At 37.6% G+C, this 22,304-nt stretch overlaps 2 protein-coding genes across 4 annotated transcripts in view; one reads left to right on the top strand and one right to left on the bottom strand.

Moving 5' to 3' along the window:
* The window catches only part of NSMAF (neutral sphingomyelinase activation associated factor), a 70,725-nt gene extending 69,644 nt beyond the window's left edge, over positions 1-1,081 (top strand). Inside the window, exon 32 of the mRNA XM_073892789.1 lies at positions 306-1,081. Within this exon, the coding sequence (XP_073748890.1) occupies positions 306-328 (23 nt within the window). The 3' untranslated portion in view covers positions 329-1,081. The remainder of the gene's footprint in view (positions 1-305) is intronic.
* Positions 1-21,512, bottom strand: part of SDCBP (syndecan binding protein) — a 35,749-nt gene extending 14,237 nt beyond the window's left edge. For 2 of the 3 annotated variants that reach the window (XM_073892790.1, XM_073892791.1), the window contains exons 1-2: positions 21,362-21,512; positions 3,675-3,740 (exon numbers count right to left, since the gene is read on the bottom strand). In XM_073892790.1, coding sequence (XP_073748891.1) covers positions 3,675-3,725 — 51 coding nt within the window. In that variant the 5' untranslated portion in view covers positions 3,726-3,740; positions 21,362-21,512. Of the gene's footprint in view, positions 1-3,674; positions 3,741-21,133; positions 21,151-21,361 lie in introns of those variants that run through there. The other variant, XM_073892792.1, reaches the window with a different exon arrangement.
* Positions 21,513-22,304: the final 792 nt, after the last annotated feature.

Genomic DNA, 22,304 nt, shown 5'->3' with positions numbered 1-22,304 from the left:
TTTAACTGGAAATATGTGGATTACATAATAAAGTTTATACCTATACCTTAACCTGGCCCTGAAATGAATGACAAGAGTAGTCCCAAAGATGCTTGGAGTGATGGATGCTTAATTTAAATAAGTATAGCCTCTAAAAGCACTGGAGCCTACTTCACTCATTTGGATTGTAAATGTTCTGATATGCTTGTACTTTAGTATTTATTGTTTTACAATTTGTCACATTCTAAACTGAAATAAAATGCAGTGAAAATCTCTATAATTTTAAATGACAGTCCACAAACTCAAAGTATATTGAATTTTCAAAGTTCTTTCACCAGCTATCAGCTAAAAGGAGCTAGGAGCCAGTGGATTACTTCTTGGATAATCTCTAAGGAAAAAAAAAAACAACAACACTGTTCACTCAAAGGAAATGAACTTCCAAGCCACGAAAAGACATGGAGGAAACTTCAATGCGTATTATTATTAAGTGAAACAAACCAATCTGAAAAGCCTGGATACAGTAGGATTCCAACTGTCTGACATTTTGGAAAAGGCAAACTACAGAGACAGTAAAAAGATCAGCAGTTGCCAGAGATGAGTGGGGAAGGAGGGAAGAATAGACAAGAATTTTTAGGGCAGTGTTCTGTAATACAGACTTCTATATGATTATAGATTCTATACAATACTACAATGGTGCCTATATGTCATTACACATTTGTCAAAACAACACCAAGTGTGAACCCTAATGTAAACTATGGACTTTGAGTGGTAATAACAAGTCACAGTATGTTCATCAGTTGTAACAAATGTACCACTTAGGTGAGAATATTAATAGTGGGGGAGGATGTGCTACGTGTATGTGTTGGGGGAGGGGCAATTAAGATGGAATTTGTACCTTCCATTCAATTTTGCTGTGAATCTAAAACTGCTTTAAAAATAGAATGTACTGGGACACCTGGGTGACGCAGTCGGTTAAGTGCCTGACTTGGTTTCATCTCAGGTTGTGCATGACCTCAGGGTCATGAGATGGAGCCCCAAGTCGGGCTCTGCGCTCAGTGTGTAGTCTGCTTAAGATTCTCTCTCCCTCTCCCCTGGTCACTCTCCTCTCTAAAATAAAAAATAATAATAAAATAAAATTGTTCCTTTTTACATTGGTTATTATTTTCTGTTCTTTTACTCATTGCTTTTATTCTTATCCAAGGAATACATTATATAGAGAGATCTCTCTAATAGTTATGTATTTATTATGTAATCTGTAGTAAAAATAAAACAGAAGAAAGATGGTACATCAAGGGCTTAAAGACTGTATGTCATTAAATGAGGCAAATTATTTCAGACTTATGTGAAATCTCAAACTATTAAAAAAAGGGGGGGGGAATGAGGTCCCCCAAGGAGCACCACAGTTACCGCTAGAGCATGAGTGTGGAGCCATGCTCACTGTCTTAGGAGTGGTAAGCACTGGGTCTCTGTTACATCACTACTTCTTAAAAGCTTACTTTATATAGGTGTAACAACAGACTCCTGTTAAGGATTCATAATGGAAAGAGATTCAGGGATTTTATGATGCTAAAAGCAACAGTCTAATGGCTTTTGTAAAATAGTTTACAAAATATCAACTGCCAGTTCACTGCTGCAATTTAGTTTTACTGTGGTGTAACAAGGTCAGATGATTAGAAAATAAATGCTACCTATGCAGGGACATCTCAAGAACAAAAATAAACCTAAGTACCTCTATCAGAGAAAAGGAAACAACAACAAGAAAAACCAGCCCAAGACTATAGTGGCTAAGGCAGGAATATTTTCAAATACAGAAAGAATAAAAACTCATGTTTCCCCCTCCTTACTCATGGTTACATGTCTAGGCAGCTAACTTCCTGCTCAGAACATAAAAGGTCTTCTAATGGAAATACCCATATAATTTGCTTCTCCTTAAAGAGGTCAGTGTGATGTGGTTGTAGACCCATTTTCCAATCAAACATCTGTCAATATCAACTTGCCTTTTTCTGTTTCAAAACCAAAAACCTCTGCTCAAAGTCAACCACGGTTAGAGTTCAATGCCTTTTTTTTAAAGATTTTATTTACTTGAGAGAGAGGGAGAGAGTGCGCGTGAGCGAGCAAGCACGAGTGGGGGGAGGGGCAGAGGGAGAGTGAGAAGCAGACTCCTTGCTCAACAGGGAGCCTGATATGGGGCTCAATCCCAGGACCCTGAGATCATGACCTGAGCCGAAGGCAGATGCTTAACAGTTCAATTCTATAAAAACTAACAAAAAAGAATGAAAAGAGATTAGTCATTCTTCCACATCCATCTGCAAATCCTTATCATTTACTGCTCTGATGTCATATTAATGGCCTGTTTTATTGAAGGCTACATATGTATTTATTATGTAATCTGTAGTAAAAATAAAACAGAAGAAAGATGGTACATCAAGGGCTTAAAGACTGTATGTCATTAAATGAGGCAAATTATTTCAGACTTATGTGAAATAATTTTAAACGCTTTTTAAAAACAAAGTATGCTTGCTCAGATGAACTTTGCAGAAATAAAAACCCCATGAGATAAATACTGACAAAATACCGAACAAAGAAATAGAGCATTTAAGGTAACTAAACAAACCTCTTAACACCGAATCATCATCAAAGCCTCTATTTAGCAGCTGAACAGATTTCAGAGATTTTACAAACCACATTTTAATATCCTCAGTGGATTTATGATGGAAAATATGTGTTCATGATCTCCCACCATATTTACCCAATCACTGCTACAGGTAACAATTCCAGCCATAAAAATGCCACTATTACTGTTAGGGGTTTTCACCCTAGAAAGGCCAACATTTTGCCTAAAAGACACTTTTATACTAGATGTTGCTTAAGACTTATCACAAGTTTGTAATAAATTTTTCTGCCCATTAAATAATTATTAAGAAGTAAATATTAGAGTAAACTGGGGTCAAGACCCCAAGTAAAAGGATTCTCAGGGTAAGAAGCTTTGAAGTACTACAAATTATCCCCAGCCAAACAGAATAAAAACTTACAAAACAGCAAGATTTAACCCCTATTCCCAAACTTTCTTAAGCAGAGGCATCTATCTTCAAAGCTAATACTTACTTGAAGGACTACAAAAAGTTTTTGACTTCATAAAATTAGAAATACTATAATATCTAACATTTAGACATTTAGAGGATCAGTACATGAAATCTCTGCCACTTATATCTAAAAGGAAATAAATGACTTCTCTTTCATTGCGCTCTTACACTACTTTAAATAGCATTCACCATTTCTGTAATTTTTAACTTCAAAGTAAAGACAAAGAACTATTTTTAAAGATCAGTCCTATCTGAAGATCCAAAGAATGTACTGATTTTAAACAAAACTATCACCATCTAGAGAGTCGAAGTGCATCTTACCAACTTAAGTTATGGTATTTAATTTAAATTTTAGTCTTAAAATCATCAAGCTATCTTGAAAGAGTACAAGTACAGTTTTAAAGAAATAATATCCTATGTCCATTATCTCACAGTGAAATGAAAAAGAATTGGTAGCTTTTCTGTAACTTTTTAGTCTGCAATCAATAAACTGAAAAATGTTTAAGTGTAAAAATGAGTACATCTGCTATTTAAGTTGTTTCACTTCACCTACAAGTAGAATCTATGACACTGTATATATTAAAGAAAAGCACATAAACAACTTGAACATACCTGAATAACTTTGTCTACCTTCAGGTCTTCAAGAGATGGGTACAGAGACATTTTTGCAGGATTTTTCTAAAGAAAAAACAAAAAAAATTCTGTAATTCAAATTTCATTGAAATTTATTATTTTTTTAAGATTTTATTTATTTGTCAGAGAGAGAGAGAGGGCACACAAGCAGGGAGAGCTGCAGGCAGAGGGAGAAGCAGGCTCCCTGCTGAGCAAGGAGCCAGATGCAGGACTCGATCCCAGAACCCTGGGATCATGACTTGAGCCGAAGGCAGATGCTTAACCGAATGAGCCACCCAGGCATCCCTGAAATTTAAATAGTATGTATAAACCAGCAATACATATAAACATTTGTAAATTTTTAACACAATAAGAAACATTTAAATTGCAAAACACATGGAAAAATACGAACATCTAGCCTATACTAAAAACTGATTACTGGTTACCAAACTGGTTCTCCCTCCCTTACTACTACTATCAAACCATATCCACTGCAGATCTTAAATTTCCCTTCAAGGAAAAGTCCTTTCATTTCAAAAGTTTAAAAACTCAAATAGAATGGTTATGTGACTTACCCAGCTTACACAAGTGCTTGGCAAATAAGTAAGGATTATATCCGAACAAAAACCTAAAAGAGTATTTATGAAATCTCTATCGCTAAGAGAAAAACATACACACGTATATATACGCTGCCCACATATATTCTTATATACGTTCTTAGGAAAAAAATATATACACCAATTGTTAACGATAATCTTTTCTTTAGGAGACATAAATGATACAGATATTAAAGGACTGAGAAATAAGATGGAAATTATTACATTTTAAACATTTCTATGCTGTTCAATGTTTTTTAATGACCATTGCTTTTTTTATGTTAATCACTATACATTACATCATTAGTTTTTGATGTAGTGTTCCATAATTCATTGTTTGCGTGTAACACCCAGTGCTCCATTCAATATGTGCCCTCTTTAATACTCATCACCAGGCTAACCCATCCCCCCAACTCCTCCCCTCCAGAACCCTGTTTGTTTCTCAGAGTCCATAGTCTCTCATGATTCCCCCCCTTCATTTTTCCCTTCCTACTATCTTCTTTTTTTTTTTAAAACATATAATGTATTAGTTTCAGAGATACAGGTCTGTGATTCATCAGTCTTACACAATTCACAGCACTCACCATAGCACATACCCTCCCCAATGTCCATCACCCAGCCAACCCATCCCTCCCACGCCCCACCACTCCAGCAACCCTCAATCTGTTTCCTGAGATTAAGAATTCCTCATATCAGTGAGATCATATGATACATGAATGACCATTGCTTTTTGTAATAATGTAATAATTTAAAACAAAGTTCTCTAAAAGTATCACAAGGATAGGTACTTGAAAATTTTATTTTTGAGATGAATATCTGGTACTCTCTTTAAACCCAGCAAAACAGAATATATCCCAAATTGGCATAGGGTGGGTATGTCAGAGGTTCTTGAGCTGGCTATCAATTTATTACCTCCCATCTCCAAATCTACGCATTAGGGGGCTCTGCAAATGGAGCTGGGCCCTTTAAATACTGGTCTGTGGCCACCTAGCATGAGGTTGAGCTTTGTCAGTGCAGGGAACTGGAAATACACTAGAGGAGAAAAGATTTTTCATTCCAGGTTCCAGTATACCACTCCAGCCAGGCTCCTGCAGTACCTGCTTCTCTAGCATCTTGCTCCTGGCAGGGAGCAGCTTAAGCACCCAACTCCTTCAGTGCACAAAACCAACACTGACCCCAGCACTCTTGTTCAGCAGCTTCCCAGCATGGTGCCACCTGCAAGGCATCTCCCCATGAGGAGCTTTCCCTAACTCCCCTCAGGTGCAGCAAGTTCCAAGGTACAGCACCTTCCTGTAGCTGGCCTCCACCAGCACTCCACAGGGAGAATTTCCAGTAAGTCTGGTTTTGAGAAACCAACTTCACTATCCACTGAGCAACAATTGCACTCTCCAACAAGGCCTGGGCTGTCAGGCACAGGAAGAGGGCAGCCTCTTCTTGGGGCACTCTAACTCAGCCCTGGGGTTGGAAATGTGCTCTTCCTGTATTCATTAAAGTTCTCTTTACTCTTTACTACTTTACTTTTTACAATTCTTTTCCTTTAATCATGTTATAATTAATAATTCTGTACATTAAATTTTCACTGTTCAAATTACTATATGGTTTCTGTCTCTGGGCTGGATGCCGAATAACTGTACTTTTAAAAAAATGTATGTACTCTGGGGCACCTGAGTGGTACAGTCAGTTAAACTTCCATGGTTTTGGCTCAGGTCATGATCTCAGGGTCCTGAGATGGAGCCCTGCATCAGGCTCTCCGCTCAGTGCAGTCTGCTTGAGATTCTCTCTCCCACTCCCTCTGCCCCTCCCACCCATGCGCTCCCTCTCTCTAAAATAAATAAAAGAAAAAAATTTATAGGGATGCCTGGGTGGCTCAGTAATTAAGCATCTGCCTTCGGCTCAGGTCATGGTCCCAGGGTCCTGGGATCGAGTTCCACATCGGGCTCCCTGCTTGGCGGGAAGCGTGCTTCTCTCTCTCCCACTCCCCCTGCTTGTATTCCCTCTCTCGCTGTCTCTGTCAAATAAATAAAATCTTAAATAAGTAAATAAATAAAAATTTGAAAAAATTTATATACTTTGCACACCATAAAATTCACTTTTTTAAAGTATACAATTCTACAGTTTTAATATATCTACAGTTGTGCAGCCATCCCTACCATTTATATTAAAACATTTCCATCACCCCCCAAAAAACTCCATGCCTATCCATTCTCCCCTCCCTCCAGCTCCGGGCAACTAAAAATCTACTTTCTGCTTCTTGATTTCCCTATTCTGGACATTTAATCAAGAATCACAGAATATGTGGACTTTTGTGTCTGTTTCTCTTTCATTTAGTATAATGCCTTCAAAGTTCATCCATGCTATAGCACGTACCAGTACTTCATTCCTTTTAAAGACTCGAAAACATTCCACACTATGGACATGCTACATTTTGGGTTTTTACACTTTTTGACTATTAAGAATAATGCTATTAATGATGCTAATGAACATTTACATCCAAGTGTTTATGTAAATATATATATGTTTAATTCTCTTGGTATACAGCTAAGGGTAGAATTACTGGGTCTTGTGGTTAACTCTGTTTCACTTTTTGAGGAACTGCCAAACTCGTTTCCAAAGTAACTGTACCATTTTACATTACCACCAGCAACATGTAAGGGAGAGTTCCAATTTCTCCATATCTTTGCCAATTCTTGCTATTGTCTTTTTTATCACAGCCATCCTAGTAGATGTGCAGTAGCATCCCACTGTAGTTTTATATTTCTCTAATAACCAATGATGTTCAGCATCTTTTCATCTGCTTATTGGCCATTTGTAGATCTTTGGAAAAATGTCAATTCAAATCCACTGAGTTACTACATTCTTTTCTTTTTTTTTTGCCTAATTTTCCTGGGCTAGAACCTCCAATAAAATGCCAAATGAAAATGGCCCGACAGAGGGGTGCCTGGGTGGCTCAGTTGATTAATCATCTGCCTTCCACTCAGGTCGTGATCTCAGGGTCCTGGGATTGGCCCCACATCAGGCCTGAGTCTGCTTCTCCCTCACTCCCTCCCCTCCCTGCTCATGCTCTTCCCCTCTCTCTCAAATAACTAAAATCTTCAAAAAAAAAAAAAAAAGGCCCGATACAGTTTTTAAGGGGAAAATAGAGCTTGTATCTGTAAATAAAATGCAAATTCATGAGAAAGCACAATAAGAAATGGTTTAATTCTATTAATCCAAGGAAATAAAATGGAGTACCTTTTCTGTGTCTCAAAAAATCATTAAGCTTCCCTCTTAAACACATTTTATTTAAATTTCCAACCATTTTATGAACATCATAAAATCATTTCAAATTCACTGGAACAAATGTTGACTTTTAATCTAGTACTATTACTATTTTTGGTTTCTACTTCTAGTTCTGCCACTGGCCACCTAACAAGATCCCCTTTTTCTCATGAAAAATGAACTGGATGAGTGGTAAATTTCAAAAATCAGTGAGCAGTTTTCTCAAACATTTTCCTCATAGAAGCTTTTCCTTAAACAAATATTAACCTAAGTTGTATGAACTCTTAGGTCACTCATTCCCCAGAAGTTACTTCATACTCACAAATACTCAAACTCAATCCCAGAAAAGAAATGGGCTTTTCAGACCTTCTTTAAATAACAAATATCACCCCACCTTATGGTCTTTTAAAAATTTAGTTTTAGGTTTGCTCTAAGTATGTGACTTAATCAACTCATCATTCTTCTAAAATATAAAGGATTCCTCAATGATTTTACTTCACAAACTATTTTCGTAGCTTCATTTCACATAATTTCTTTCTAAGCATTACAACATTCTAGCCGCAAACTACTTGATATTTCCCACCCTGGTTGAGTTCTTCTGTGCCCCGTATCTTTGCAAAAGCTGCTTCCTCTTCCGGGAATGTCCTTCCAGGACTTCTCTATCAAAATCCCAGTCAAGAGCCACTGCTGTGAGGATACTTTTGATGACCTCAGTGTAACACTGTTTCTCTCACTTCAGAAGTTTCACTCTGCCTTATGTTTTATATAGTTAATGTTCCTCTCTGCTCTTGAGGTCAAGGCCTTTAATTTCTTATTTATTAGGCATGATTCCTTATCCTAAAAAAAGAAGTCAAATGTTTATTCAACTTTGACCAATATTGTCAAAATAGCAGTAAACAAGATATTTTCAAACATTCATTGAAAAGTTCAAATTTTCTTATCTTTCAAGTCTACATCTTTGAACACAAACTGTTCAAAGCTTTCAGGGAGAATAATAAATTACTGTATTATTTTTCTGAAGGGCTCCATTAACTTGTATGCGTTACTCTTTGATCTAACGTCAGAAATAATTAGCACTTTTTGAAGAACTACCAAGCTACCTTTGAAAAATCCTTTCAAGTATGGCTGGAATTTCAGAATGACCAATAAAGAGATTTAAGGGGATTGTGAAAATAATTCTATTACGTCAGTATGCGAATTCGCATTTTACTTTCACTTAAAACTCCTCTCACATGCTATTGTTGTACTGACCACAGAATTTTGTTTCTAGGCCTCTCCTTCAGCTGACTGAGAATCAATCACAAGGTATAGATCCCAGTGACCCTGAGATTAGTAGGCAAAACATCTTGCCATCTACTCTACCAGAGTTTGAGCACAACATTCCTACCAGCTTTGTTTCACTGGTCTAATTCCTGGGAAGAACTGGTCTCTCCACTTACCCCTAGACCAGGTTTGGCCCACTCTAAACTCTTTGCAACCTCAAAGACTCTCAACTCTCTCCATGCATAATGAAAGGCCTCTGCACCCAGTGCATCCCTAGGCCTTAGAAAATAACCCCCAAGTTAGTTTCTACAAAGAGGTTTCTCAGAGCTTGGAATAGTTACAGGGTTTCTTTAGAACATCTAAAAATAAAAAATACCTGACTATTCTGCCTCAGTATCAACTTTCCCATTTGACTCTCCATCTCCTCAAGGTAATGTCAGGGTAGCTTTCTCGGAGTCTTTATGTATGCACAGACTAAAGATCTCCGTAACTCAAATACCGTATGTAATATCTTGTAACATCTAGTTAATTTGCTTTCTAGATGAAATACTCTGGTTCATGAGGTAGGAAACATACTAGTAAAGTTTTCCAGATAATATCACCTGGAATGGCAATACATATCATTTTCTGAGTTGTTGACCTTACTCCCTCAATCAAACCAACTGCTACAACTGATCTGCATTTTTAAAAATGAGTGATTAAGTTAAAATGGTATTTGTTTATTTAATCTCAGCTGTTAAAAAAAAATCATACGATGATGAAAATTCTGGACTGTAGAATCGGTGATCTTAAACTGCAATTACAATACATCTGGTACTCTAGCTTTTATAGCTGCTACCCAGAAGATACTCCTTGATTGCCTGGCTCTGGTGGCCAGCAAGGCATAAATTCATCAATCCCATAAAACTGTAACAAACAGAAACAGTTGTTAACAGGCTATCTTCCCGAGGGCACAAAACAGAGTCAGCCGAGGGCACAAGACAGAGTCAGCCGACTGAAATAACGCCCCCCCCAGTCTTTCTATGAAAGAAGTCAATTAGCTTATCTTCATAGCTGTGGCCTGAGGAATAGGCTTCTAATTAAACACACATCTAAGAGCTGACTACAACTCTCTCCAGAGACTGGGGAGGCCAGTGGGTGACACCTTTGCACTCTCCTTCTGCCCCATACCAGGTCTCTGGTGTCTCCAAAAAAAGAAGCTAGTGTACCGGACTGGCACACAGGCTGCTGCCCATAGGGCACACCCCTGGACAAACAGGCTACAGTAGCCAGAAAGCCTGTATTCACAGGTTCAACAGAATTATAACAACAACAACAACAAAAAAAGTGAACTGGCTATCACCCTAGGGCACAACACAGAATGAGCAGACATAAAACTTCCCCTGAAAGAGGTATTTTGCATACTTTAAAAGCTGCTGCCTGAAGGTCTAGCTTCCAATCAGCCTGAATCTAGCTGCCGACTGAAATCCTCCCTTTTGCAATACTGACAGATCCTGGCACACCCTCAACTACTGGGAGCAACTAAGAATAAAGCAGGCTGCTTGGACAATTAAAAAAAGTTATGAGAGACAACCTGAAAACTGAGTTAAATGATGAGGTCCATCTCTTAAGTAAGGTGTGTCACTCAAGACTAAGAGAGATGATTTTTTAATCTAATCATTGCAACAGAAAGTCAAAGAAAAGAGAGAAACAAAAGAATATTACAAGTAAGAGAACAAGATAAAACCTCAGTAAAAAACCTGAATGAAATGGAGATAAACGATTCACCTGACAGAGTTCAAAACAACAGTCATATATGCTCACCTAGCTCAGGAGACCAACGGGTGAAAAAATTGAAAATTTCAAAAGAATATATATGAAAGTACCAAGTGGAAGTCACAAAGCTGAAAAATACAATAATGTAACTGAAAATACAACAGAGGGGTTCAACAACAGATTAAATGAAGTAGAACACAGAATCAGTGAACTCAAAAACTGAGTAGTAGAACTAATCCAATCAAAGCAACAAAAAAAAGGGTGGTGGTGGGGAGTAAAGATAGCTTAACAGACTAACAGGACATCAAGCAAACCAGCATTCCCATTATAAGGGCCCCAGAAGACGACAGAAAGGGGCAGAAGAAAACTTACTTGAAAAAAATAATGGCTAAAAACTTCCCTATCCTGGGAAAGGAAACAGATATACAGATCCAGGGAGTCCAAAAAGTTACAAATAACATGAACCCCAAGAGACCCACATCAAAACACATTATAATTAAATGTCAAAAATGTTTAAAAAGCAAGAATCTTAAAAGCAGTGGAGAAAAACAACAGGTTATGTACAAGGGAGCCTCCGTAAGACACTAAGGATACTTTTCAGCAGAAACTCTGCAGGCCAGAAGAGGTGCCATAATATAAAGAAAAAAACTACCACCAAACATATTCTACTCAGTAAAACTGTCCTTCAGAATTGAAGGAAAAATAACAAGTTTTACAGACAAGCAAAAGCTAATGGAATTCATCACCACTAGAAGTGTCTTACAAGAAACCAAAGGGAGCTAATCACAGGAAAATATAAGAAAGTATAAATCTCACTGGTAAAAATAAATATATTGTAAAATTCACAATAATCTAGTGTCAAAAAGATGCAATCACTTGCAAAGCTAGTATGAATGCTAAAAAACAAAAGTAAAAAAATAAGTACAATAATTTGCTCAGGAATATACAAGAGAAAAATAAGTAAATTATGACATCAAAAACATAAAAAGGGGAGAAAGGTAGAGATGAGGATGCTCACTCTTGCCAATTTTACTCAATACAGTATTAGAAATCCTAGCCAGAGCAATTAGGTAAGAAAAAAAGGCATCAAAACTGGAAAGGAAGAAGTTGAAACTGTCTCTATGTGTGGGTGATATATTATGTAGAGAAAGTCTAAAGACTCCACCACAAACTGAACTAATAAACAAGTTCAGTAGAGTTGTAGGATAAAAAAATCAATATACAAAAATCATCTGCTTCTATACAATAAGTTAAAAGAGAAATTAAGAAAACAATTCCATTTACAAATGCATAAAAAAAAGACATTTAGAAATAAATTTAATCAAAAAGACTAAAGACCTGTAAACTGAAACCATAAGACAAGGATGAAAAAAACTGAAGACAATACAAATAAATGAAAAGATATTCTGTGCTCATGGACTGGAGTAATTAATATTGTTAAAATATATATATTTCCCAAAGCAATCTACAGATTTAATACAATCTCTATAAAAATTCCAATAGCATTTTCAAAGAACTAGAATAAAAAATCCTAAAATCTGTATGGAACCACAAAAGACTCCAAACAGCCAAAGCAATCTTGAAAGAAGAACAGGCTAAAGGCGGCACACTTCCAGATTTCAAATTACCTTATAAAGCTATAGTAATCAAAAGGGTATGCTATTGGCATAAAAACAGACACACAGATCCACGGAACAGAAAAGAGAGCCCAGAAATAAACCCACACGTGTGTGGTCAATTAACTTATGACAAAGAAGCCAGGAATATACAATGAAAAAAAGACAGTCCCTTTAATGAATGGTGCTAGGAAAACTGGACATAAACATGCAAAACAATGAAACTGACCCAGTATCTTATACCATACACAAAATCAACTCAAAATGGATTAAGGACTTGAACCTAAGGCCTAAAAACCTCTAGAAAAAAAGATACAGATGATAAGCTCCTTGACATTGGTCTTAGTGATGATTTTTTTTTTTGGATTTAAGACCAAAAGAAAATGCAACAAAAGAAAAATAAACAAGTGGAGACTATGTCAAACTACCTCTGCAGAGCAAAGGTAACAATCAATAAGCGAAAAGGCAACCTACAAAACAGGAGAAAATATTTCCAAGTCATATATTTGATAAGGAGTTAATATCCAAAATAAAGAACTCCTACAACTCAAGAGCAAAAAATTAAAAAATAAATCTGATCCAAAATTGGACAGAGGATCCAAACAGACATTTTCCCAAAGACATACAGATGGCAAACAAGTACATGAAAAGGTGCTCAATTCAACATCGTTAATCATTAGGGAAATGCAAATCAAAACAAGAATGAGACAGCACCTCCACCTGTTAGAATGGCTATTATCAAAATGACAAGAAATAAGTGTTGGTGAAGATACGGAGAAAAAGGAACCCTTGTACACTACTGGTGGGAATGTAAATTGGTGCAACCACTGTGGAAAACAGCAGAGAGGTTCCTCCAAAAATTAAAAATAGAACCACCATATGATCCAGCAATTCCACCTTCAGGTATTTATATGAAGGAAAAAAACACTAAATTAAAGATATCTGCATCTCCATGTTCCAGGCAGCACCATTTACAATAACCAAGACATGGAAGCAAGCTGTGTCCACAAATGGGTGAATAGGTTAAAAAAAAAATGTGGTATATATACACAATGGGATATTTTTCAGCCCTGACAGAAGAGGAAATCTTGCCATTCATCTATGGATGAGACTACACAAACACACACAATGAAGTTTTAAGCCATAAAAAAAATAGGGTATCTTGCTATTTGTGACAACATGAACAGACCTTAAGGACATAATGCTATGTGAAATAAGTCAAAGACAATAACCAAATGACCTCATTTATATGTAGATTCTAAACAACAAAAAAAAAACCTCATTGATACGGAGAACAGATTGGTGGTTCCCAGAGATGGGAGGGAGGTGGGAAAGGAAAGGAATGGGCAAAATGGGTGAAGGGGGTCAAAAGGCACAAACTTCCACTTATAAAATAAGTAAGTCCTGAAGATATAATGTACAGGATGATGACTAGAGTTAATAATGCTGTCCCGTATATTTGAAAGTTGCTAAAAGAGTAAATCCTAAAAGTTCTCACCACAAGAAAAAAAACTATGGTGACGGATGTTAACTAGACTTACTGTGATCATTTCATATTATACACAAATATAGAATCATTGTTATACACCTAAAACTAATATAATGTTATAGCTGTATTACACCTAAATTTTTAAAAATTTAAAAAATTAAAAAACATAGTGGGGAAAAAAAAAGCCAAGCCTTAGTCTCAGCTCTGCCACCAACTTAATGTATGATACAGTAAACCAACAAAGAATCTTTTCTGTAAGGCAAAAAATTTAGAACACATTTTTCTTTAAGTATCTGCCACTACATGCTATGTTCCTGGAACTCTTCAATAGCAAAGGGCTTGAACGTTCTAGTCCCATAAATTCTTCTCATAGGAAGGCAGCCTATCAAACTATTCCTTTATTTAAACATATAAGTAGCCTAATTAGCTTCAGTAATACAGTACAAAACTTTAACTAACACAAGAAACAACAAATGCACATCAGGAAAGTAACCTAAAGTACCCCCTTAATCCAAAAGGGACACATTCCAAGACCCTTAGTGGGTATCTGAAATTAGGTACAGTACTGAACCTATATATACTATGCTTTTTCCTATACATATACAACTGTGATAAAGTTTAAATTATAACTAGGCACAGTAAGAAATTAGTAACAATAAAACAACATACTGCAAGTTATATGAATGTGCTCTCTCTCTCTAAAGATCTTACTGTACTGTACCTGCCCTTCTTGTGATGTTAGATGATAAAATGATGAGATGAAGTGAGGCGAATGACAAAGGCATTGTGACCTAGTGTTAGGCTACTACTGACCTGATGATGATACATCAGAAGGAGAATCATCTGCTTCCAGACCACAGTTGACCATGCAGATAAGGAGGGACTACTAGACTACCATATGATAGCAAATTAAAAACCATCTTAAGGCCCTAAAACAGCATTTCTTCAAATTTAAAGTCCATAAAGATAAACCAAAAATGTTAATAAAGATTCTAGAGTCCTAGCCCAGAAACTGAAACAGTTAAGTCTAGACTAGGGTTCAGAAATCTGCCCTCAACCCTTTCTATTCCATCAGGGTCCAATGGACTCAATCTTAATTTTTGAGTTCCTTTTCTCAGCAGTTCTATTTAGTGACTTTTATTCTTTGAGATCTTTCAAAGAAAAAAGACAAAGAAAAATCTTTAAATGTAGTAAAATCACTCTATCTTTTAAATATCATAAGGGTTCAACTGAACTTTTTTAGAAATCTAAGTCTATTATGGGATTTTAGTGAACTTGTTTCCCTCTATCTTGAAACACCTTTCTATTTCATCAATCCAGAAATTATTACATCAGAATTCATCAGATCACCTAGATTGATGGAGTACTGAAATAATCACATTTCTTTCATCCTTCAGTTTGTATTGCCCAAAGTACTGCATCCTCTTTCAAGAACACATAAACTCTGAAGACACTAAATCTGTAGCTTGCTTTCTAAAAAAGTGCTCCTTGAACACTAGGAATTTTTCATTTTTCACCCATGATGGCAGAGAAAAGAAACCGGAGGAAAACGGTTATTAGACAAATCAGAAGACATGCAGCTGTACCCTAGACTCTTATGATAATGAGGAAATTGATTAAATAAGCAAATCACAGACCATGAATTTTCAGACCATCATGATATCCTAATTGAAATTTTCAAATTTAAGAATAAGTAAATATACTTATAATTAATAAAAGAAATTAAACTTTTCAGTCATTCAAAAGGAAGAACTTTATCATGCAATATTTTGAAACAAGTCCCTTGATCCTGTTTTACTAATATATTACCATCTTTTACTTTTATATTTGTAGACCAAAATTTACTGTATATGTATGGCTTTTAAATGGCCAAATGAAGGTTGGCCTTTAAACAAATATGACTGGAAAGAAACAGTAATATAGTGAAATTTTCTAAAACTCATCACATTGATTATTCTAACTGGTGTTTATAATATGAAGTATAAATGAAAATTCTCTGCAAATACAAAACAAAAAAGATGGTCATCCTCTCAATAAAATCATGAGCCATTAGGGGGCGCCTGGGTGGCTCAGTCTGTTAAGGGGCAGCCTTTGGCTCAGGTCATGATCCCAGGATCCTGGGATGGAGCCCCACGTCAGGCTCCCTGCTCAGTGGAGAGCCTGCTTCTCCCTCTCTGCCTGCCACTCTGCTTACTTGTGCTCTCTATCTCTCTGTCAAATAAATAAATAAAATCTTAAAAATAAAAAAAAGTCATGAGGCATTTGCAAAAGTACTGCATTTTGACAATGCAAGTACAAAAATTACCAGATGGTAACAAGAGAATTAGAGATATATTTGAGATCTAGAATCAGTATTGTATTTTGACAACCAAGTTCATGAAGAAGAACCATAAATAATGATAAGCTATAACAGAGACATTTGAAACCTGGGTACAATATATGATGGACATGTGCTAATTTCATGCATGACAACTGATGAGCAATTAGTTGTACTCAAAAAGATGCTGCCCATTTCAGCTATATATACTTTCAAATCCAGGAAAATTTAGAATAAAAACATGGGTTTCTTGGCACACTGGGGTAGCTCAGTCTGTTAAACATCCAATTCTTGATTTCGGCTCAGTTCATGACCTCAGGGTCGTGGTATCGAGCCCCACATCAGGCTCTGTGCTCAGCGCAGAGTGTGGTTTGAGATGTTCTCTCCCGCTCCCTCCTCCTCTCCCTCTACCCCTCCCCCTGCTTGTGCTCTCTAAAATAAATTTAATAAAAAAAGAGAGAAAACTACAAAACACTGCTGAAAGAAATGAAAGAGAATATAAATAAAATGAAGCACAACCCACGTTCATGGACTGGTAGACTTAATACTGTTAAAATGTCGGTATCATCCAAAGTGATCTCAAGATTCAATGCAATCCTTATCAGAATCACAATGACTTTTTTCAGGAATATAAAACTCATCCTAAAATCCATATAAAATCTCAAAGGAGTCAAACATACAAAACAATCTTGAAAAAGAACAAAAGTGGAAGACTCATACTTCCTCATTTCAAAATGTACTATAAAGCTACACTAATCAAAATAAGGTATTAGCACAATGGCATATAGATCAATGGAAAAGAACAGAAAGCCTAGAAATAAACCCTCACATATATGTTAAACGATTTTTGACAAGAGTGCCAAGACCATTCAATGAGTACAAGTCTTTTCAACAAATGGTGCTGAGAAAATTGGACACCCATGTGCAAAAGCATGAAGGTGGACCCTTATCTAACACTACTTACAAAAATTAACTCAAAATGGTAAAGGACCTAAACTTAAGACCTAAAACAATAAAAACTCTTAGAAGAAAACATAGGACAAAAGATTCATGACTTTGGATTTACCAGTGATTTATTTGGACATGATACCAAAAGCACAGGTAACAGAAGAAAATCTAGACACACTGGACTTCATGAAAATTTTAAATTTTTGTACATGAAAAGATAGCATCAAGGCAAAAAAAAGCAACCACAGAAAGGGAGAAAATATTTGCAAATCATATATCCAACAAGGGATTAATACCTATAATATTTAGAGTACTAAAACTCAACAAGAAAAAAAAACTAGCAAAGGACTTGAATAGACATTTGTCAAAAAAAGATACAAGAATGGCCATAAACACATGAAAAGATGCTCAACATCATTAATCATTACAAAAATGCAAATCAAAACTAGGAGATACCAGCTCATACCCATTAGAATGGCTACTATTAAAAAAAACAAAAAACAGGTATTGACGGAAAATTGGTCAGATACATGCAAAAGAATGAAACTGGACCACTTTCTCACACCATACACAAAAAATAAACTCAAAATGGATTAAAGACCTAAATGTGAAACCTGAAATCGTAAAAATCCTAGAAGAGAGCACAGGCAGTAACGGTTCTAACATGGGCTATAGCAACATTTTTCTAGGTTAAGTCTCCTAAGGCAAGAAAACCAAAAGCAAAAATAAACTATTGGGACTACCTCAAAATAAAAGGTTTCTGCACAGCAAAAAGAAACAATCAACAAAACTAAAAGGCAACCTACTGAATGGAAGAAGATATTTGCAAATGACACCTGATAATGAGTTAGTATCCAAAATATATAAAGAATTTATACAACTCAAAGCCCAAAGAATAATCCAATTTAAAAATGGACAGAAGACATGAACAGACATTTCTCTAAAAAACACATCCAGATGGCCAAGACACATGAATAGATGTTCAACATCACTCATAATCAGGGAAATGCAAATCAAAACCACAATGAGATATCACTTCACACCTACCAGAATGGCTAAAATCAAAAACACAAGAAAAAAACAAGTGTTGGCCTCGATGTGAGAAAAAGGAACCCTCTTGCACTGTTGGTGGGAATGCAAACTGGTGCAGCCACTCTGGAAAACAGTATGGAACTTCCTCAAAAAATTAAAAATAGAACTACCCTACAATCCAGTAATTGCACTACTGGGTATTTACCCAAAAAATTCAAAAACACGAATTCAGGGGCACCTGGGTGGCTCAGTCGGTTAAGCGGCTGCCTTTGGCTCAGGTCATGATCCCAGGGTCCTGAGATCGAGCCCCACGTCAGGCTCCCTGCTCAGTGAGGAATCTGCTTCTCCCCTTCTCTCTGCCTGCCTCTCTGCCTACTTGTGCTTTCTGTCAAATAAATAAATAAAAATCTTAAAAAAAAAACAAAACACGAATTCAAAGGGATACATGCACCCCTGTGTTTACTGCAGCATTATTTACAATAGCCAAACTATGGAAGCTGCCCAAGTGTCCATCAATAGATGAATGAAGATGATGTGGGATGTACACACAAACACACACACAATATTATTCAGCCATAAAAAAGAATGACTTCTTGCCATTTGGAAATGAATAAGCTAGGGAGTATGCTAAGTAAAATAAGACAGAAAAAGACAAATACCATATGATTTCACTCATATGTGAAATGTGGAATTTAAGAAACAAATGAGCAAAGGGGAGAAAAAGAGGCAAACCAAAAAACAGACTCTTAACTATAGAGAACAAACTGATGGTTACCAGAAGGGAAGTGGCTGGAGGGATCAGTGAAATTGGTGATGGGGATTAAGGAATGTATTTGTCCTAATGAGCACTGGGTGATATATGGTATTGCTGAATCACTATATTGTACACCTGAAACTAAATAACACTGTAAGTTGACTATACTGGAATTAAAAAAAAGAAAGGATCAATTAGAGGGGATGTGGAAAAATTGGAACCCTCGTGCACTGCTAATGGGAATATAAAATGGTAGAGCCACTAGAAAACAGTATGGTGGTTCCACAAAAAAAAAAAAAAAATTAATTACCATATGATCCATCATTCCACTTCTGGGTATACATCCAAGACTTAAATTCTATGTCTAAAGAGATATTTGTACACCCATGTTCACAGCAGCAAAATCCACAAAAGCTCAAACATGGAAGTAATGCAAGTGTCCATCTATAAATGAACGGACAAGCAAAATGTGGTATACACATACAATGAAACATTATTCAGCTTTAAAATGGAAGGAATTTCTGCGACATGCTGGATGAATCTTGAAGACATTACATTAAGTGAAATACACCAATCACAAAAAGACAAAGACTGTATGATCCCACTTATATGAGGTACTTAGTCAAAAATCATAAAGGTATAATGGTGGTTACCAAGGTCTGGGGGAAGGAGAGAATGTAAGCAAGTATGTAACAGTAAGTCCCCACTTACTGTTTAATGGGTATAGAGTTTCCATTTTACAAGATGACGAGTTTTTTAAGGATGGATGGTGGTAATGGTTGTATAACACTGTCAGTGCATTTAAAAACCTCTGAACTAAACCTCTGAACTGCACACTTAAAAATGGCTGAGATGGTAAATTCTGTTATGTGTATTTTACCACAATAAAAAAGAAAAGAGGAAGGGGGAGAATATATGTTTGTTTGTATAGGTATTAAATATCCCTGGACGGATACCTAAGAAACATAAAACAGTTGCCTCCTATAGGAAGGAAATGTGGTTGGCTGGGGACCTTTAGAAGGAAGGAGACTACACTGAGAACCTTTTTATTGCTTACATTTCGAGCCATGTTACTGTTTATCACCTCAAAAGTTAAATAAATGTACAAATAATGTTGGCAGCACTTGGAAAGAAATTAATAAATGCTAATATAACTATTACTAGATTTTTTGAAGTTGTTCAGAGGAATTTTTTTTTTTTAGAAAATCTTGGCATTTACTACCTAAAAAAAGTACCTAAGTCTGGCAAAAAGAGGAAAAAAAATAGTTATGTTTAAGAAATGGTTTTATTGAAGAGTACATTCAACTGTCAACTATTTGTAAATTCATCCTCTTCTGGTAAAGATTTTTATATGCTTATAATACTCAAAATTAAAAGTTAATGTTGTCAACGTTAAATCTGGATTATAATGGACTATTTCCTGAACATTTTAAAAGACACTCCACTTCCTTATTTTCATTCTGTGGCACAAACCACATGATCTATAATATTTCCGAACCATTTAAAAGACAAAAGTTTATAGAACTAAATTGGTAATAGAAAACATGAAAAAAAAATTTTTGAACCGTTTGCCCTCAACCTCAAATAGAAAAGGTAAAGATTGGAAAATCTGAATTTTAATCACTTAAATACATTGAAGATAAAGCTAACAGCCTGCAGCTGTTTTCAACGTAATTTTCCTTTTTGTTTTTTTCTTTCAAACACGTAGATGTTAAGAGTTTGGTAAACCAAATGTACTTATGAAGTAATGTACTTACATAAAGGAAAAAAGAAATCACAGTAAATGCGTATGCAGATAATATATACAGACTAGATAACCTAGAAATTCCTTTCAAAAACTGGCACATTGGAAGACTCCATGATTAAATAATTCCACTTTGGTGAAAAGGTAAACTTTCCACATCCATATGCCTTCACTTTCCCCTTATTACAAGGAAATCGTGAAATGAAAACTGTGAGTCATTACATCTCAAGGGATATTTCCTTCTGCACACACCCTGCTGGAACGTTTCTCCCTTTCCTCCAACTTCTCCAGGAATAGGCGCGCAGCGAACAACCCCTCCCCACCCCCTTCCAGAAAGTCAAGGCTTGGCCCACTCAACAGACACCTCCTTCCTCCTTCCAAATCCAGGGCGGTCCGATTAAGCCACCCAGGAAGGTGACTGGGTACAGTCCAAGGAACGCAGAGCACCGTGACGAGCCACAGCCAGCCGCTCTTCCTTCCACCGGTCCCCAGGGATCTCAGCCAAGAGGAACAAAAAACGGTCGAGACGGACCAGAAAGAGGAGTCCGAGCTGAGGCGGCAGCTGACGGCGTCGCCGCGGGCCGGGCCTCAGGGCTGTCCCTAACCCCGCCGACCCCCCGGCGTCCCCCCACCGCCCCCTCGCCCCTCGCTCCTCGCCCCAGTGCGGGGCGAGACCACGAAACCCACCGGGTAGCAGGCAGAGCGTGCCGCTCGCGCAAACTTTCGCCCCGGGCCCCGCAGGGCGCGAAGAGGGGCGCGGAGACCACTGAGGAGAGGGCGTCGCCGCTGCTTCCCGAAAACCTCTGAGACCCAGACGCTCTCCGCTAGGTGACCCGTGGCTCCATCGCCTCCGCCCCTAGTCCCCAAACCCAGGACGCGGCCTGAGCGCCCATCTCTCCCCACACCGCTGCTCACCTAGGCCACAAGGACCCGTTCACCGCCGTTGCCGCCGCCGCCTCCGGTAACTGGCACGGACTTCCGAGACCCGAAGACAGAAGAGCCGCTCGCGCCCGAGGACCGCCCGCGAGGCGCGTCACGGTGCCGCCCCCGCTTTCCGCCCGCGCAGGCGCGCGGCTCCCGGTCAGGTGACCCAGTCCCTATGGTAACAGGGCAGCGGCGGTGGGCGGGGGGAAGACGGGGGCGGGGCGTGGGCCGTTCCTGCTCGCGCTAGGGTTGGGGGAGGTAAAGCCGCCTATCGCTGCTTGGGTTTATGCTCCCCCCCTTCTCCACCCTCCCCAGGGGTAGTGCGGAGGGTCAGTGCTACCTGCCTTCTGCCGTGTTCATCTGTCCTCAGGGTCATTTGGTTCCCATCACCTCCAATACAAAGAAAGTCCCGAGAACCTATCCTTTGGAGATTTCCTTGCCAGCCTTGGACTTCCACCACTTTACTCCTACCCATCTTGACCCTCTCACTTTACCTCTCCACTCACAGCCTCAGAAACATTGCTTCCACTAACCCTTCGCAACTCCTGCCCTCTTTGTTACAACTTTTTTCTTTGGCTTTTATTACTCTTTGTCCGTCCGAGCGAAAAGTTCATTGGCTGTTCAAGGTTATGTGTAGTACTGCGCAAAATCAATAACCCATTTCCTAATGCAAACACTAAAAATCTGTATTTCTTGAGGGCTAACTGTGTTCCAGGTACTGTCCTAAGAACTTGATGTAGATGGACTTTAGTCCTTACACCAATCTATAACATAGATACAACATCCCTGTTAGCACACAGAGAAACTGAGGCACTAAATTAGCCAAGTTTACCATAGTTACCATAGAGTAACATAGAGTACTTGACAAAATACCATTAACTTAGAAGCATTTAATTACTAGCTAAGTTATTTAGTGCCACAACAATTTAATGTG

The sequence above is a fragment of the Callorhinus ursinus genome, unplaced genomic scaffold (assembly GCF_003265705.2).
Source record: "Callorhinus ursinus isolate GAN/ISIS: 27379988/994484 unplaced genomic scaffold, GSC_fseal_2.0 scaffold5, whole genome shotgun sequence".
Lineage (NCBI taxonomy): Eukaryota > Metazoa > Chordata > Mammalia > Carnivora > Otariidae > Callorhinus > Callorhinus ursinus.
The sequence above is the reverse complement of the archived record's forward strand: the minus strand, read 5'-3'. Positions and strand labels throughout refer to the sequence as shown.